This window comes from Anas platyrhynchos, chromosome 1 (genome assembly GCF_047663525.1).
Source record: "Anas platyrhynchos isolate ZD024472 breed Pekin duck chromosome 1, IASCAAS_PekinDuck_T2T, whole genome shotgun sequence".
NCBI classification, from domain to species: Eukaryota; Metazoa; Chordata; class Aves; order Anseriformes; family Anatidae; genus Anas; species Anas platyrhynchos.
In genome coordinates, this window is record NC_092587.1 from 162,999,395 (window position 1) to 163,017,934 (window position 18,540).

General features: G+C 35.8%; 1 protein-coding gene across 2 annotated transcripts in view; it reads right to left on the reverse strand.

Annotated features, from left to right (window-relative positions):
* The window catches only part of SCEL (sciellin), a 73,519-nt gene that overhangs the window by 11,952 nt on the left and 43,027 nt on the right, over positions 1-18,540 (reverse strand). For both annotated transcript variants that reach the window (XM_072032482.1, XM_072032483.1), the window contains 5 exons: positions 18,449-18,514; positions 14,807-14,872; positions 13,096-13,131; positions 11,821-11,907; positions 1,423-1,482 (listed from right to left, as the gene is read on the reverse strand). In XM_072032482.1, the coding sequence (XP_071888583.1) occupies positions 1,423-1,482; positions 11,821-11,907; positions 13,096-13,131; positions 14,807-14,872; positions 18,449-18,514 (315 nt within the window). The remainder of the gene's footprint in view (positions 1-1,422; positions 1,483-11,820; positions 11,908-13,095; positions 13,132-14,806; positions 14,873-18,448; positions 18,515-18,540) is intronic.

The following is an 18,540-nucleotide window of genomic DNA, read 5'->3' on the forward strand; positions in this document are numbered from 1 at the left end:
GGTTTTGTTTAAACATATCAGTGCAATAGTTAAAAACTCTTCTTTGCCAGTGGAAATAGTAAAGGAGAAACATGGACCTTCCAAATAATACAGCATTAAATTACAGACTCCAGTTCAAACATCCTAACCACAATAAAAGTGTTATTTAGACTAAAACAATCATACTTCTAAAGACAACACCTAAAAATATGTCCAAATACCTACATAGTTTTTGCTTCTGGAATGACAAGAAGTTATCTGTGTGTGTCATCACTGTTAGCAATGAAAGCATTGATTATGTCTGTCCATGTACTGAAAACTAAGTATCCAGAGACTCACAAAGTTCACACATAAGAAAAGATTTTCTTTTTTTTTTTTTTTCAGAAGTATGATGAAACTAGATGTAAGCTTTGCCCCCTTTGCCTCTGTTTTTGTTTTTTAACAGACTTTAAACTGGTTCCATTAATTAGAGAAAGGACTGACCTATGAAAAACAGTCTAACTGATACAATAAACCCTAATTCTCTTTAGGCAGATGAAGGGAGAGAAGGCAAAAGGCCCAGTTAACTCTATGAAGCTGATAACATAGTTGGCCATTTCAATTCATAATGGAATTATTAATCTTGAAACTCTGGGTGTCTCCCAGAAGTAAGTAGTATCTCAAAATCTTGGCCTCTGTCCTAATAAATTCTCTGTGAATTAAAATTTGAAAAAAAAAATCATATGCAACTCACAGTTTGCTGCCAAGTGTACAAATGTATAACGTATATGCATATATGTCATATTGTCTACTACAAAACAGATGATCACATCTTGGCAACATTTATGTGCTGCTTCTGTTTAGATAATCATTCATGAAGATATCTGCACAATGTTAGTGTTATATGTGAGAAATATTACATAGCTCTTACTAGCACATTATAATACTCCATAGCTTTTATAGCACTGGTACAGGGCAGTTCTCCATTCTGTATGCTGATGGGCTGCTTACAGACCACAATAAATTTGTCCTGAAACACACTGAACTGACATGCTGTTCAAAGGCATACTTTCAAGCTGCTCTTTATAGCTTACTTCCCTTACTGACTGAAAAGCTTTGTTACACCCTGTTGGGGCAACACTCATAATCCATGATTTCTACAATAATGTGCTCAATGCCCCTTCCGTAACTATATTAAGATATTTGTGTAATAGTTTTATGAGAAAGCATGTAAGGCAAGTATGGAAGCTTGCCACAGATACCACTTGTTCAGCTGACAGTGCACATGTCATTTAATTCATCTGTATTTTTATATTCATGTTAATATAATTCTGTATAAGAAATTTTACTTATAATATCTAGGAACATTTTAAATATTTTCAACATTACCTTTCCTGACATTCTTATCATTACAAACTACTCACTGCCTTAGAAAATCAAGGCCTGAGAACTTTGAAGACTTACTCTTTGTCACTTGTGAAAGACCTTGGATTCACTTTAATGAGGTCATCAGGATCTTGTTTCCTTTACAGACAGAACAAAAAACAGATCAAATCACAATTAGTACAGCTGACTAAAAATTAGCCAATTTAAAATTACTTAAACAGAAACGATAATTCACACATTCTTTATGAAAGCTGAAATTAAACTGATAAGAAGTTCAAAGCACACATCATTTTAGTAATTCAATGATATTCATAGAATCAGCCGTATGCACATAAACACACACTCTTGCTACAAGCACCAAATTAGGTTTCGGAAACAAGTTATACCTTGTCTCAAAAAAGATAATTCATGCTAAGCATATCATAGGCAACTTCAAAGACTGCCCGTCTGTTAATATGCTATGATATAAGCATCTTTACCAGAATCCCAAATCAGCCAAATATTCCTGATATATGTTTGAACATTGTCTTATCTGAAATGTAATTGTGGACTAATTCTTTTTGTTTAAAGTCAGTCTAAGAGTCATTTAGTCTATTTTGTAGGCTGTCTGGACCTGCTCCTTCCCAATTAAACTCTCCTCTCTCACAAGAAATTGCAGGTTTAAACTGAAGGACACTGAGCAGTAGTTACATCCACCAATTATTGAACTCTCATAAAAGAGATAGAAAAGAGGTTATTATTATCTGATTTAAGGGGAAAAAAAAATTGTTCTCAAATTAGAACCTGTTGGTTAATTATTTTTCTCTTTTTCAACATTAAAGATATATACAATAAAGTAATATAACTATTAGAAACTTAAGGCAATATCTTTCATACTTTTTAATTGAACATTTAATAGTATCATAGCCAAACATGGGGTGATGCTTGAATGCCTTTATTTCCTTTCAAAGGATTTAAATGGTGTCAATATGTTTCCGTGAAACACCTAATTTCCATGAAAATGCATTTTTCAGCTGAAAACCCCTCTACTGAAAAACTTCCAACAACTTTACCTATGAAATTACCATCTAGTAACCTTAACTTGCAACAACAATAAATAATGGTCTGGAAGAAAAAAAAAATTGTCTTAAGAAGACAGCAATAGGAAAAGAACAATGTTCATGATTATATTACAATGTTCCCCTATAGGGGCTGACTTAAATTTAACTTTGTAGTCATCAATCATTTCATTCTGAACAGTTCTGTCACGAAACAGCATTTTAGTGAAAGATAAAGACAGACCTTTCAAATTGCTTCTTAGTCATGTTGGTCAGCTTTGGAGTTCACTTAGATATCAGGATATCTATTTCTTTATGAATGAGACAAAACCAGCTCAATGCATGGAGAATCTACAGCTAATTAGCTAGAATTCCATACCAGCCATGAATAAATAACCTGTATATTACAGAGTTTTGCAAATTCTCTTTACCACAGATTTCGTGCTTTTCAGAGTTTTTCTCCAGAACATGGAGTCATGAAGTTATGCAAGAACCTCATATTTCTTTGATGTATTGGAAAACATATTGTTTCCTCAATATTTGGAGGTGGCAATAGTAAGACGAGTAGTTAAGTCATGAATAAGGCCTCAGATAGTTACTTTGCTCACTTGTATTTTTACAGTTTTTATTAAGCATTCAGCTGTGTATGTGTCTGGCTTGCATAAAATATACATTATTACTTGTCTCCTGAATCCTCTATGCCCTTACGTTCTCACAAGTTTTTAAAATATGCATCTCAAGTCTTCTATAAAGTCTACTGAAGCTTTGTGGATGCAGCTATGTCAATTATCATCTTTATGTGCCTTGCACCCCTTAAGTATTTATCAGCCTTAGGGTCGTGTATTCACCAAAAACACAAAAATCATTAGATTTGAGGCTCCTGTTCATTCAGCAGACAGTCATGGTTGCTGTTTACTCAACAGGGTTGTCAGTAGCTTTTCTGCTTACTTCTGCTGACTCATAGCATTAAGCAACAGAAAGGCTATGACAGTATCAAATCTGTGCCCTACAGCACCCTGCTTTTGTGTTTGATTTTCAAAGGAATACAGGGAATACAGGCATTTGGGGAACCAAATTCCAATGGGCTTTTTTAAGACTTAGCTCAGTAAATAGATACACTTTACATTTTTAATCAAATTATATATATATATTCACTTTTTTACAATTTTCAGTTTAGTATTTTTTAATATCTCCTGGGTATTCTTCTTTCTTTAGAATCAGATAAATTAATTGAAGACACCTTCCTATAAAAAATCAAATTTTTGTAGACAAATTTAGGGCCCCTCACTACAAGAAGGACATCAAGGTGCTGGAGCATGTCCAAAGAAGGGTAACGAATCTGGTGAAGAGTAGAAAACAAGTCTTATGAGGAGTGGCTGAGGGAGTTGAGATTGTTTAGCTTAGAGAAAAAAAGGCTCAGAGGAGACCTTATTGTACAATTACCTTAAAGGAGGTTGTAGTGAGGTGGGAGTTGGGCTTTTCTCCCAAGCACCAAGTAGTAAGATGAGGGGAAATGGCCTCAAGCTGTGCCGGGGAGGTTTAGATTTGATATTAGGAGAAATTTTTGTACTGAAAGGGTTGTGTGGCACTGAAATAGACTGCCCAGGGAAGTGGTTGCATCACAGTCCCTGGAGGTCCTCAAGAAATGCTTAGAGGCAAAACTTAGTAGTATGGTTTAGAGGTGGACTTGTCAGTTACCAGGTTAAAGGTTGGACCAGATGATCTTAGAGGTCTTTTCCAACCGGAATGAGTCCATGATTTTCTGAAAATGTGTTCCTACTACAAGGCCCAAATACAAGAACTTTTTGTATTAATCTTTGAGAGAAGTATTAAAATGTCATAATGGTCTTGTATCAAAAGCTGCATAATGTAATTAATAGTACCCTAGAAACTGACTGTAGAACACTGGCAAGTTATATCACATTCTCTTTCTTCTTGTAGCTAACATTTTTCTGTCAATGGTAAAGCCAGAAACTACCTCAAGATCAGCCATAAGCCCAATCTTTTAAAAATTTTATATGTATTTTAACTCTCTTCCTGGGTAACTTCAGCTTTGCTTTACCTTAAATTACTCTGTTCACTTTTTACAGAGTTTTCAAACAGTGACAACAACAGCAACAAAATTTATCTGAAATAGTTCACCCCTTATGTACTGCTTTTTTGTAAATCACAACAAAAATATATTCACATGCTTGCAATACTTTCAGAATCATTACTTTAGAAATGTGTTTCCTGGCCATATTAATCCCTGTGAGGGATAGATGAGGTAGTCCTGTTCTGTAGACTTCAAACCATCATGACTATGCAGCCAGCAACATTTTTTAATTCCTCCTACATTATTTTCAATACTTGGAGTATTAGAATGCACTAACTGGCTTGAAAGGAGGATTTTACTTGCTGTCCAAAGGAATTGTAACAAAAGTAGTAAAAGTCTAGGCTGCATGTGCACACCCTGACAACAAGCAGCCTGATTTATAGAATACTAACCCTGAGAAGGCCTAGTAAGTGAATAGAAATAACTGCAGCTGCAGCTTTCAGCACAAAAATACATGCTGACTGACCTGTTCAGCTATGCTTTATGGTTCCCAAGGTAGAAAACTTCTTATATAAAACATAACCCTTAGAAGATATTAATTTATCGCACTGTCAAGAGTTCTCTAACTTTCAACTTCATGCAACAGATGCTTGGCATGACTGTGGCATGCAATCAGGGCTGACATCTTGCAAGTTCTTTGACTTGAGGTAGCTGACTTGTGCAAAGGAGAGGTCACAGGATATAGAACTTCAGGCAACTGGTTCAAGGATAGTGCAGGTTAGCAACTGAAGTTAATGTTTGAGAACTATTCTTTATAAAAGGATAAAATATAAAATAGGGCTAATTGCAGGAATTAGTGGGTAAATCTGAATTTATCTGATTAGATATAGGGCATACTTTCTGGGATTTTTTAAATCTCTCTAGCTGTCCTTAGAAAAATGACATTTACTTTAGCAATAGTACACATGGGACATCAATGCTGATAGAACCACATAAACAAGTGTTAGATTTATTAACAATTCTAAAAGAGATATTAAGTATTAATGTAGGGAACAGACTAACCTATAAGGTCATATATTAAAGAAGTTCCTTTAACATCAGAAAATCACATGCAGTGAAAAGCCACTGTGGAGAATTCTTTCCAGTTCAGGTATAACTGTCATCTGAAAAAAAAAACTACATCGGTGTCCAAGGCTGGCTGAATTGAATTCATACTTCTTAAGTTTGTCAACAGTAGTTTAGGATATAGATCATGATGGAAAACAACAGCATAAAACTTCTGGGATTACACAGAGCAATTTAGACAAACTTGAGGAAGTATCTTTCAAATATGGTAGGTGGCTTGTAACAGATACTGACATTTTTCAAAGGTCCTTCTGAAGCATGCCACCCCCAAACACAGTATTTTCAGACAGCCATTACACCACTACAAACATACTGCCTGGGGTGAGTATTTTTAGAAATGGATGAGAATAAGGCAGGACAGACAGCCTGCCAGGAGGAGATTATATTCTTTGTTCATAAATTCAAGAAGATGAAATATTTTAATACAACCTCAGAACATGACTGGAATTTTTTAGGAACACCCAACTCAGGATAATAAATATATGATTTTGTATTCTGCATTAAAAAAAGACTTGGAATAGCAGTCCAGAGGGTTTTCTTGCCATATTTTATACAAAAGGATTTGTTAAATCAAGTATTGACAAAATTAATGTATGTATTATAAACTAAAAATGTTAAGCCTTAAATTAAGACCTAGCTGTGCTTGTAATCTTCACAGAAGTATGGAGAACATTTCTATTGATTCATTTACTTTTCCCTTTGTAAGTAACCATATCTGGGGGGGGGAGGGGGAAAGAAAGAAAGAAAGAAAAAAAGAAAAAAAAAGTATTTTCTGCTTTTAACTTTTCCTTGCAGAAAATGCCTAAAATAGCAATATGAATCTACACGAAAGTCCTATTTTGAAGGTCAGAAAAACCTATGTGCAACTGGGCCACTGTGGGCCTCATGCTGTTGCCTTTTATTTTGCCTCTAGCACCTTTTGTAAAATAGGATTAGAAATTTGACAACTAATGAAGAATCCAGCAGAATAAAAGGCTGGCAAAGATAAGTAAAGGAGGTTTAAAAAAAGCTGTCAAAGCAGGCTGCATGCAAAAATTATGGCTTACTTTAACCAGACACTCCTATTCTGCCGTATCTTGAACCTCTGTGCTTCTCAGACACAAATAAAAAGGGAAATTATTCAGGGATTGTGTAACAAGCTCTCATAAAATTAGCTAATTTTCAAAAGCTTAACATCTGTGACCATGAATCAGTATTAGCAAAAGTTTCTTCACTTACACAAAAATTCTCCTTTTGGCTATCTCATTTTACTCATGTCTTTCTTGATTTAATGCATAAAAGACCTATAGACATATTCTGTAGGTAAACATTTAAAGGTATCAAAATTAATGTATAATGTAACCACCAAGTATGATTTGTTTCCTTTTATGCTCTGTATTAAAAACTCAGAGAAACTGAGTCGCCTATATTTTGCTATAACTTTCACTCTGCATTTGAGTTCTAACTCAGTTCACTTGAGATAAAGCTCTAATATTTTCCAGTCCTTCTGTTCTGTCAGATATGTTTGTGAGTCTCTCTTATTTCAGTGGATAATGGTTTTGTAATTCTGGTTTATCTGGTGACAAGTCAGATCACCATCAAAAAGGAAAAGGCAAGTGAATCCCATCCTGACATTCAAGCACAGCTAATACTTTATTGGTCTTGAAAACATTCAGATAAAGTTCCAAATGTCATAGAAAAAGGAAATGTATGAATCATTGCCTAAAAAAGAGCTTTAGCAATGTCACTGATTGTTTGATGAAAGCAATGCAAACCTTTCTAACACTTGTATTTGCAAATTTGGAAGGCAATGGAGAAAAACATAATCCAAAAATAGATCTTAAAATTTTGATCACATTATTCTGACTGTTCTTACGCTAAGGCCAAACTGAAGTTGATCCTGGACACATCTGGGAAAGACAGCGAGAAAATAAATTGTAAACAGACCTGGCCATATTCTTGAACTATGCATCCTCTGAGTATAAGGCAGGAAAATATGTCACAAGTCCCTACTCATTCAGTGGATGTATACTCATCCTGTAGGTCTTTCTAAGCCCATTTCTAGGTCTAGGTGTTCCTTAATTCCTGAAAGATTTATTGCCTTATTACTTATAATTTCATCATTCCTTTTTGCTGATACAAAAACAATTCACATAAAGACTCCAGTAATGTAGGTGGAGTTTCATGGAAGAGAAAACAGGAGCATACAAATTTCACAAGACTTGCTGCAATGTCTGTAATCGGTGGGGCACTTAGTGTCAAATCTCAGGATACTCAATGAAGTTTTACATCTACTCACTCTATCATCAGCTTCTTCCTCAATAATCAAGACGCTTATATTGAAGAAGTCATACACAAGATTTTTAATAGACCTCCATTTCTTTTCTGATTACAAGCCATGAGCAGGCTTATAAAAATACTGAGGTGACTCCCTTTTTCTAAGAAGATAATGATGCTCATGGAAGAGTTGCATAGAATTTGCTTTTGAGTTCATGGCAGCTACATTGCATGGCTTCCTATAAATTCATGGGAATTCAAAATACTCTTACCACCATCATTATTGCTATCATGCTCAGCTGAATGTTAGGTATGATGGAGAAAACAGCTGCCCAAGGATCTTAACACCATGCTGACTGTTGTCTCTTTTGGTCAATTGAGGCCAAGAGGCCATGGTGAGCTATATTGAGCAAGAAGTCCCTTGGTCTTAATATTGATCATGATTCCTAAAAACTGCTGCTAACCATCAAGAAGCCCCCATCTCTATGTTCAGCAATGACTTTTCTAAATATGACACCAAACAAGTTTTATTTCTTCTTCTTTCTTCAGTGATCTTTCCCAGCTGACCTCCTACAAAGCATCTGATCTACATCTGTTCCCTCTGCCATGACTGAATATGTAAAGGCCGCACTAATGAAATCTGGCTAAAACCTTAAGGGCATTTCTGCCCTTACCTAGTAATGTCAGAACAGAAGAAGACAGTTTAGGGTTACAGAAACAAATTGCTGCCAAGTGAGCCTTCCAAATCTGAACTACGATTTAGTCTAGAATATATTAAGCATGTCAGGTACCTTGCTGAATAAAGGTTAACATCATGGGCCTGTCTGAATTTTCATCTGCCATCTATGGCTGCTTTACTGTCTCCATATCACACTTAGTCATGTATAAATGAGAAAGAATAAAGAAGTTCTTTGAGAAGACAGTGGCATTTATTCTGAGGCAGGATGCATTTCCTTCTACACCACTATGCTCACTAATCAGTGCCAGGAGCCCTCATTCAGACCAAAGGCTGAGGAACCGAAGAGCTCTGCAGTCAACTGTGAAAGCCAATTTAAACTGTGCCAAAACCAGTGTAATGTTTAGCCCTGAGGTTTTCAAAGTTAAATAAAGAGGAAGAAGCTGTTGATCGGGATGTTTTGTAGAAGGTAGACTGGGAAAGATCACTGAAGAAAGGACAAGAACTTATTCAGTTTTGCTTGGAGAATACGTATGACCCCGCAAACACTGCATTAACTTTTCAGTCAGGAATAAAGGGCTTGGGTCTCAGTACACAAGTTCTGCAACAGCAAATCATTTATATCAACATGCAGAAAAGCTGTAAATCAGCACTCCATTCAAAGCCAGATCTGTCAGAATGGGGAAGCAGAAGGTCCCTGTCACTAGAAAGTAAATTAAGGTTTTTGCCTTTTACTGAAATACAAAAATGTATCATCAAAAATACTATTAATTTTTACTATCAAAAACAATTTTGAAAGTTTTAAGCCACTTCTCCTAACCATAAGAAATACATTGTCATTGTAGCCAAAGCCAGATCTGGCTGTAGTCATTACTATTGAATTATGGGTATGCTTATGTGACTCCTGTTTTAGTATCTTTCTTTCCAACATTTGAGTGACACAAATATCTTTCATACCATTTAACATTTTACAGGTCTGCTGATGCATTTATATAGTCTCTAAAAAGTGTAAGTAAAGAGAAAAAAAAAAAGAGAGAGAGACAGAGAGACCAAGAGACCTTATTTGAGGACAACCTATTATACTCTGAAAAAATACACAATAATTATTAGACAGGGTTATATTTGCTTCTACTGTCTTCTTGCCTACTTACGTATGTTAACAAGATGTATACTGTTAGACGCCCTAAAAATGGTGAGATACCTATTCTATTCTGTTAACTGCATCCAAAAGGTGGATGTCCACTTATTAATTATACCTCCATATATTCTATATATGTTATTGTTTTAAGACAGATACTACATCTAACTGTTCTATTTGAAAACAATGGAGAAATTGTTTTGTACTTGAATAGAAGCAGGCTCAGGCCTGGCATGGAACACTGCATAGAGAAGCTTAACTCTTAGCCGAAAGAGATATAGTATCTGACATCCTTTTCAGGTAAGTCTCTTTCAGGAGTTTTTCTTTGTATCACTGACTAGTTTGATAGAAAACCAATTACCATTTGCTATTTATTTTATACTGAAATTAATCCATTATGCCTTTAACATCTTCATCAGAATCCTTGACAAAAGATAAACAAACATTTAAGAATAAATTTAAAATGCATGACCTGAAAATCTCTCCATTCTAAGTAAAAATATATTAAATTAAAGGAAGCAAGATTGCTTTTAATAAATTTCACTATTACTACATATATTTTTCATGTAACTATTTACTTTCCCTGTGCGGCACAATCATTTTTGCCAAAAGCACAGTATTTATATGGCATCTTTAATAGAAGAAAAGCACTTCTGCTGACAGCTGCTTAATGCATATTTGGTTCGCATAAATTTAGCAAAATTTGTAGTTTTGTGAAATTGACACATGAGTAGCAGATGGTTGACATCTGAAACACCAGCCAAATCTGAAGGAATTATAACAAGAGTAGAGGGGGCGGAATTTTGCCCACCAAGATTACAGGCTACTTATAGTTTACATACTGACACAAATAGCTGTAGCGCAAGGTTACCATAGTAACTTGTAGACCAAATATTCCTCCAGCTCTCCACCAATGGAGGGAGAGCAATACAAAGCTTGATATGGTAATGAGAGCCACCGGGGGATGATGAATGTCGACTGATTGAGAGTGGGGATTAAGTAAGACTTTAACACGCTTTTAGAAGTGAATGGCTGTGACTTCCCCAGTTAATACGGTGGCATACTTAATTCTCTAAGATTTCCCACAGTTGTTGGCTGGAAAATGTTTCACTGAAGCATTGCTTTTTTCCTAGGGATTACACTGTCACATGTCTTGTGCATGTTATTCTTACCTATTTTTTCTTGTTTTTATGTACTGAGGGGAGGGGACATGATTCAAAATAATACAGACTGTGACTTCAGACCTTAGAAAACTATACACTGTGAATCAAATGAAATCCAATTAGCTAATCTAAACTCATTTTAGTACCTGAACAGCTTACCATTACCAGTTAAAAACTGCAAATATGAGCTACCATAATTATTGGTGCATATCTAGAAATCTATTTCTAATTAATTCACTTTTTAATTGCATGTTCAGGCACTTTATTATGGTTGAAGACAAATTTTTTAAGTCAAAATATCTCAGCTCACGAGCTTGTTTTCACCATATTTTCTCCCCTTGTTCTTTTGAGGAGGTGGAGTGAGAGAGCAGCATGGTGAAGCCTAGTTGCCCATCAGTCTAAAACCACCACAGATGGTTATTGCTGATTGTTTTGAAAAATATGTCATCTCCATTAGTAGAGAACCTTACAGTTTACTGGAATTTCAGTTAAAAAACATTTCTGTCTTTTCCACCAATAGTCTTCAAGATATTCTACACACAGATACATTTACAAGATACATTACTACATATGCCATCTAACATACCACAAGAAAAAAATGCATCTGCTTAAACACACTTGTTTGTCACACTAAATGGTATATGTTATTTTTTACTATTTAAAATGTTAACACTAGAGTACATTCATTTGGACTTTTTATGTACATAACTGTGTGAAGATCCTACCGCTTCCACAATTTATTGAAGCCCAAAGAAAATATACTATATAATCCATATTACTGCAATTCATCTGCTTCTATTCTTTTGCAGCAACTATCTATACTCTTTATGATGCAGGCTAGACACAATGGAAGAATAAAAAATGAAAACATCTGAGGTAAGTTAGCAAGGTAGAACTCAAAGTTTATACTTCTAGGGCATTTGTTAGGAATAGAGGAATGCTGCATTTGTCTGTGTCTAAAAAAAAAAGCTATTAAACATGGAAATAAAAAAATTAATAATATGAATAAAATCATATTTATCACACACTATATGTCTGCTATTTACCTTGCTGTAGATTTATCTTCCACATCAGTCTTTGATTCTTGAGGGGTCACTTCTTGAGGGGTCACTTGTTCTGATGAAAAAGCAGCACTACAATACAAAATGTGAAAAGAAGCAATGCATCAGATATTTGGAAACACATTATAACATTTATATGGGCTATCATTGTAGATGTATATTTTTAACAAACATAACCACAGTGCATTTGGATTTTTTGAGAATTTTTTCATTTATATTCTTTATACATATTTATACGTACAAAAATGAATATGCCAAGACCAGCTGTTTTACTAGTATGGATGTAGTAATAGAGTCTTTTTACTGTTCAAAAATTATTTTAGTAATAAAGGAATTTTTAATTACTTTTCTACTACATACTAAACAAATTTTATTTATCTAGTAAAGACTGAAGTTTTAGTAAGTGAAATACTCAATTAAAAAAAAAAAAAGTAAATATTTGCATTTTCCTATTTTTATTTATTTGTGTCAGATTGGTCTGACGGGACCAGTTAGATTGGTCACTACTGGAATACTATGAAATGATAATAAAGTAAGAAGGTGGCCAATACAATTGAAAATAAGAGTCCATGCTTCTTTAGACAATCTTTCTATTAGGATGGCAATTAAACCGTGACAAGTTTTGTAGCTCCTTTAATCACAAGCCATGAAATTACAAGCTAGTTAAGTAATCTTTTCCTAATTTAGGCCATGTGAAATGTACTTTTCTTTAATGAATGGATTTAATGAATTTATTTTCTAAAATTAGAGCAACCTTTGCTGACACTCAAATAAGCTTATGAGTACATCAATTAGTTTTATATTAATGCCTTTTACTACAAGCCTTTGCATTTATATGGCTATTTAATTTACTATTTTCTTTACTTTGCTTACCTATTCCTATTCCTCTTTTCATTCTCACTTTAAAACAACAGTTTAGCATAAAGGAATAGTTGCATTAAAAACATGTGCAACTGTGGAATTAAAATTGCAAAGTAGTTTTTAAAGTTTTTAATTTACTTTTTTTTTTTGTTCAATTTCAATAAAGATCCAATTAACTGTTCTAAACTATACAAAAATAATTATAGTTCTGCAAGGAAAGATATCTTTTTCATGCACTTCTGGGACGCTGGCTACTGAAGAACCCACCCCATCCTCAATAAATTACACAGTCTGAATTAAATGTATATACATTATATCAAATAAATAAAAATAAAAAAGTGTGCACAGGGGTGTGTTGCATTTCTAAATCTATTAAGAAGAAAAGTAACCACGATATACCTTGTTGGAGCCTTTGAATTTTCTGAAGAAGGGGTCCTGTAGAGAAAGAAGAGTAAATATTTCAGAAAACAGGCAACAAAATGTCATTACTGAAGCACTTTACAAGATTTTGGATCATCAGCAATTAATTTTCTTTTTCCTTGTTTCCAAGACTACAGTTTTGTTTCTTAGTGTGGAACATAACTTGTTTAACCCAAGTAGCATAATATTAAATTCTGATCATATTCTTTATATGTTAGTAAGACAATCATTCTTCAATTAAAATTCTCCAGCAAATCACTCTGATCAGTAGTGTTTTGTTTTCTGCACATATTCCACAGCCAAAAAAAAAAATAAAAAAATCAATTACAGTCATCTGTTTATATTCTTAGCTTTAATTGCAATTTCTTTTAAGGGTTCTGTAAAGTGTTCTTAATCAGTTTTGAACTAAGGCAAAGCACTACAGAAGTTCATGTCATGCTTGAATAGAGCATGCTAGAATCAGGTCTCAGAATCAGAAAAGCAAATTAAAAAATAAACTGACCAAAAAAAATTTATTTAATTGCTGAATTCCTTTCCTGAAGACAGGCCATTCTCATATTTGAAGAAAAGGCACAGGTCTTCACTCCAGCTGTCTTTAAGACTGAGAGTGACCTTTTAAAATTGTAATTATTATTAGCATCTATGCATGACACTTTTTTTTCTTTAAACTCACAAGCATATAAATGGTTCTTCTTTGCTGACTATTATTAGTTATGGTAATATTGCAATTTCATACAGTTCACACATCTTCAAAGAATTTTTCAAAGATAAAAAAAAATAATCATTTAATGCCCATCACTGTTTAACCAAGTATCCTTGATGGCATTGTTGTTATATGATGGCAATGGTAATGAAAATTTCATCAAGAATATGCCTTTGTTTTGGTCATCTCTGTATAATAACGGAGTAATTGGATAATTAGTTCTGAGAAGGAATCCCAACATTTTACTGGAAGATGGGTAGGTGTCATGTAAAGATACACCCCATGCTTTCAATATTACCATGATACAGTAAGATATTCAAATGAAGCCAGATAAATTCATGACAGTTGACATAACAAACTTTTCTTTTAAGCACTGACTTAAAATAAAATAAACTTTGGCATCTAGGAGCTATCTATGTGCACACAAGAAATGTCTTCCCTTTCTGTCTGAGATGCCAGAAACAACTGTGATTTTAGAAATAAACATTAAACATTCAAATGCAAGTAACTTTATCTTGAGATTTTCTTCCAAACTGTTTCTTGGACACCTTACTGGGAGTTAACTAAGCAGTTTTGTGAGGTTATGTCCACACTGTTAACCAAAAGTGCTCAGAGTTAGCCCGACTGTCTGAGTAAACGGCACCAATAGATTCCTGCCTGTTATGACTAGTTACTCTATAGCAGACTTGTCTTGTATAGAGCTAACTGGAACAGTCCAAAGTAAAATCAGAGAAAGCATACCAGCATTGTAGAAAATTTTGGGAGCACTTATGTAACCTCAAATCACTTGCACTTCACATACTCAGACCCGTCAATGACAAGCATCAATCTAAGAGCCCAAACAAGTATTTAGACATGGGATGCTTTCTCTACCCATGACATCTTAGCATACTATGCCCCCCAAAGAATTGATCTGTTGGCTCCCTCCTGAAATAAACTCTACACCAAAATTACAAGAGGAAATAACCAGCATTCATCAATACTTACAATTTGGTTTCCACTGTTTCTGTTGTGGTCTTACTACTTGAAACAGGGGGAGGCATCCAGGATTGTCTGTCAGTGTTAACAAATAAATTATTAAGTATTAGTATAACGTTATGGGACTCAAAGGTAGTTTGGATCTGCTTCTCTTCAAATGAATGTTAGAATCTCAGCAATGCTACAGAAATGCCTGTAAACGTCCTTGAATTATTAGTATTTTGAAAACTTCATAATGATACTTTTTAGATATTTTTTTCAGACAACTGAATGGAATTGGAAATAACATAGTAATTTTAATTACTGTATAAAATGTATTTTCTGACTCATTTTCAGACTTCTGCAGGTCTCTTCTGCAACATGAATGATTCAAAAATAAGTGGATCATTTTTGAAAAACACAATCCAACAGAATGTAAAAAGCAGAGGGTGTCAAATACCAGCCCAAGAAACACATTCAGGCTGGTATTAGAGGCCTTATAAGCATCACAGGCACCTTCAGGTCTTTTTTAAAATTTTCCTCAAGCCTATCACTCAAGCAGTTGTGTAGAAAAAGCATTTGTACCATAAACAGTGCAGTTCGGTGATTGCCTTTCACATATTCAAAGGGCCTGTAGAGAGCTGCTTGGGCTGAAAACACCATAAACTTCCACTGATTTAAGGTTTTTAATATGAAGACAATGACATTTTAATTTCTACTTTCATAATACTGCTGACCATAATGTTTGCACATGGAATGTGGAAAAGAAAATCACAGACAGAATTTATAACTGGAAAGGATACACAAAGCAGGACTTCATAGACTTGCGGGCACAAGTGAAGGGATGGGGGCCCAAGAGACAGCCTCCTGTATATTGCCAGAGACAGGAGTGTGGGAAGAATTGTACTCATGCAGATTTACACCTGGCTATGCAGCTATAGCCAAGGCTTTGGATTCTCTGATCACATAACGCATCTCAACAAAAACAGATCACTGGAGAGATATGGGATCAACCTGACTAGGAAAGGAAGAAGAATCTTCACTGGCAGGTTGGTTGACTTAGCAAATTGGGCTTTAACCTAATGAACTTGGGCAGTGGGTTTCAAAGCTATGACACTTGTATACTTGCAAGCTACAAGGCAGAAGAATGCACCTACTAGAGTAGTGAGGAATGCTCCCCAGCCCTCCAGAAAGGTTCTGCCAGAAAAGTTAAACAGTCCAATGGAAATGTCTGTGTTAACAAACACAGCATGGGTAACAAACAGGAGGAGCTGGTAGCCACTGTCCAGCTGGAAAGCTATGATTTGATTTCTATCAATGAAACGTGGTGGGATGAATCACATGATTAGAGTGCTGCAATCAGCTTCTATAAACTGTTCAGAATGGATGGGCAAGGAAGGAAAGGTAGTGGGAGGTTGCCCTGTATGAAAAAACAAACAAACAAAAACAACAGGATTGATTGCACAGAGCTGTCTCTAAAAAACAGTCACACACAGATTGAGAACTTATGGGTGAAATTTGGATATCAAGCCAACAAGTAAAACTTCTTGGTTGGTATTTACCACACACTGCCTGATCAAGAGGAGGATGTTGATGAAGAGTTCTTTCTTCAACTACAGGAAGCATCATGTTCACCCACACTGATCCTGCTACAGGACTTCAACCTCCCTGGCATCTGCTGGAAAAGTGGTGCACAAAGCTGAGAACAGCCTGGGAGACTCCTTGAGAGTGTTGAAGATAACTTCATATTCACAGAATCACAGAATGGACAAGGTTGGAAGAAGGAGATCTGCCCTGAAGATCATCCAGTCCTACCCCCCTGCAGAGCAGGATCACATACATGTAGAGCACATTGCGCAGGATGGCATCCAGGCAGGTTTTGAGAAGGAGAGGTTCCAGAGAAGGAGACTCCTCAGCCTCTCTGGGCAACTTGTTCCAGTGCTTGGTCACCCTCACAGTAAAGTGCCCCCTCATATTCAGCTGGAATCTCCTGTGCCCATTGTGCCTGTTGGCTCTAGTCCTGTCACTGGGCACAACTGGAAAGAGACCAGCTCCATCCTCTCAACACCCTCCCCTCAAATATTTACATGCATTGATGAGGTCTCCCCTCAGTCTTCTCTTTTCCAGGATAAATAGGCCCAGCTCTCTCAGCCTGTCATGGTACAACAGGTGCTCCAGTCCTCTAATCAAAGTCCAGATGATTGAAAGCACAGCCAGAGGAGAAGTGTTACTAGACCTTTGCTTGCCAGTGCAGAGGAACTTATTGAAGAACACAAGACTGGAGGTAGCCTGGTCTGCAGTGACTGTGCCCTAGTAGAATTCAACATTTTGAGGGATGTAGGCCAAGCAAAAGTATAGTCAGGACCCTGAAGCTCAGGAAGGTAAACTTTCAACTGTTTAAAGGAATAATGGAGAGGACCCCCTGGGAAACTGCCCTCAGGAATAAAGAAGCAGAAAATACATTTTTCTTAGGACGCTAAAGCTCTCAATTACAACATGCAAGAAATCAGGCAAGGACCAGCATGGCTGAGTCAGGACCTATTAACCAAACTAGAACACAATAAGAAAATGTATTAGCAGTGGAGGAAGGGTCATACATCCTCGGAAGACTATAGGGATATGGCTTGGGAGTATAGGGATGAAATCAGGAAAGACAACATACAAATAGAGCTAAACTTGGCTAGGCATGTGAAGAATAATAAAAAGGGTCTGAAGGAATGAAGTCCTATGGCGCATAGGAGAAAATCAAGTTCAAGACCATGTGAGGAACCTACATGTTCACAAATCCACAGGACCTACTGAGATATCCCAGGGTCCTGAGGGTACTGGCAGATGAAGTTGCTAAGTCACTATCCATCACATTTGAAAAGTCATAGCAGTCAGGTGAAGTCCCCAGTGACTGCAAAAGGGGAAACAATACCCCATTTTTGAAAAGGGTGAAAAGGAGAACACTACAAGACTGGTCAGCCTCACTTCTGTGACCAGTAAGATCATGGAGCAGATCCTCCTGGAAACCACATTATGTCATATGGAAGACATAGAAGTGATTGGAGACAGCAAACATGACTTCAATGACCCCATGGCAGGGGAGTTGGAACTAGATGAGCTTTAAGGTCCTTTCACACACAAACTATTCTAGGATCCAGTGACGAAAGTACATCTTTCCCCAGCAGTACGTTTTAAATAAAAATTGTTGTTCTTTGTTCTAAACCTTTTTTTTTTTCTCTTATTCAGACAATATTATCTGAAATACAAATTTTTAAACCTAGCTTTGTAGCATGCCGAAAACCTTTATGTAGTCCATATGTACTGAAAACAGCACAGGGTCAAGTTTGGCATCAGAGATTTCAGCTGGTTGCAATTAGTGTGAGCTACAGTTCTTTAAATTTAGACACTGAAAAGACACACTCTTGATGAGTTAGGGGCTGCAGTGAAGAATCAGCACCTATTGTTCTGTGTCCACAGAGCTCGCAAACTGGCTGTGCAGAGACAGTCTTGCAATACAGTACTCCCAAGGAAAAAGAGCATTGAAAAGATGAATTCTTCCTGACGCTTGCTGAAAAGTTAGAGCTTGATAGAGGAAAAAGTTTTTCAGTACAATTGCGATACAATACTGAGGTTTAATTCAGTGCTATATATCCTCTGGCAATCAAAACATGTGGCAATGAATACCTTTTTTTCTTGATTGGAGAAGTGGCAGCAGTGTTTGTGGATGATGCATTAGGAGTCCAAGATTGTCTGTTAAGGAAACAAAATTAATTCAT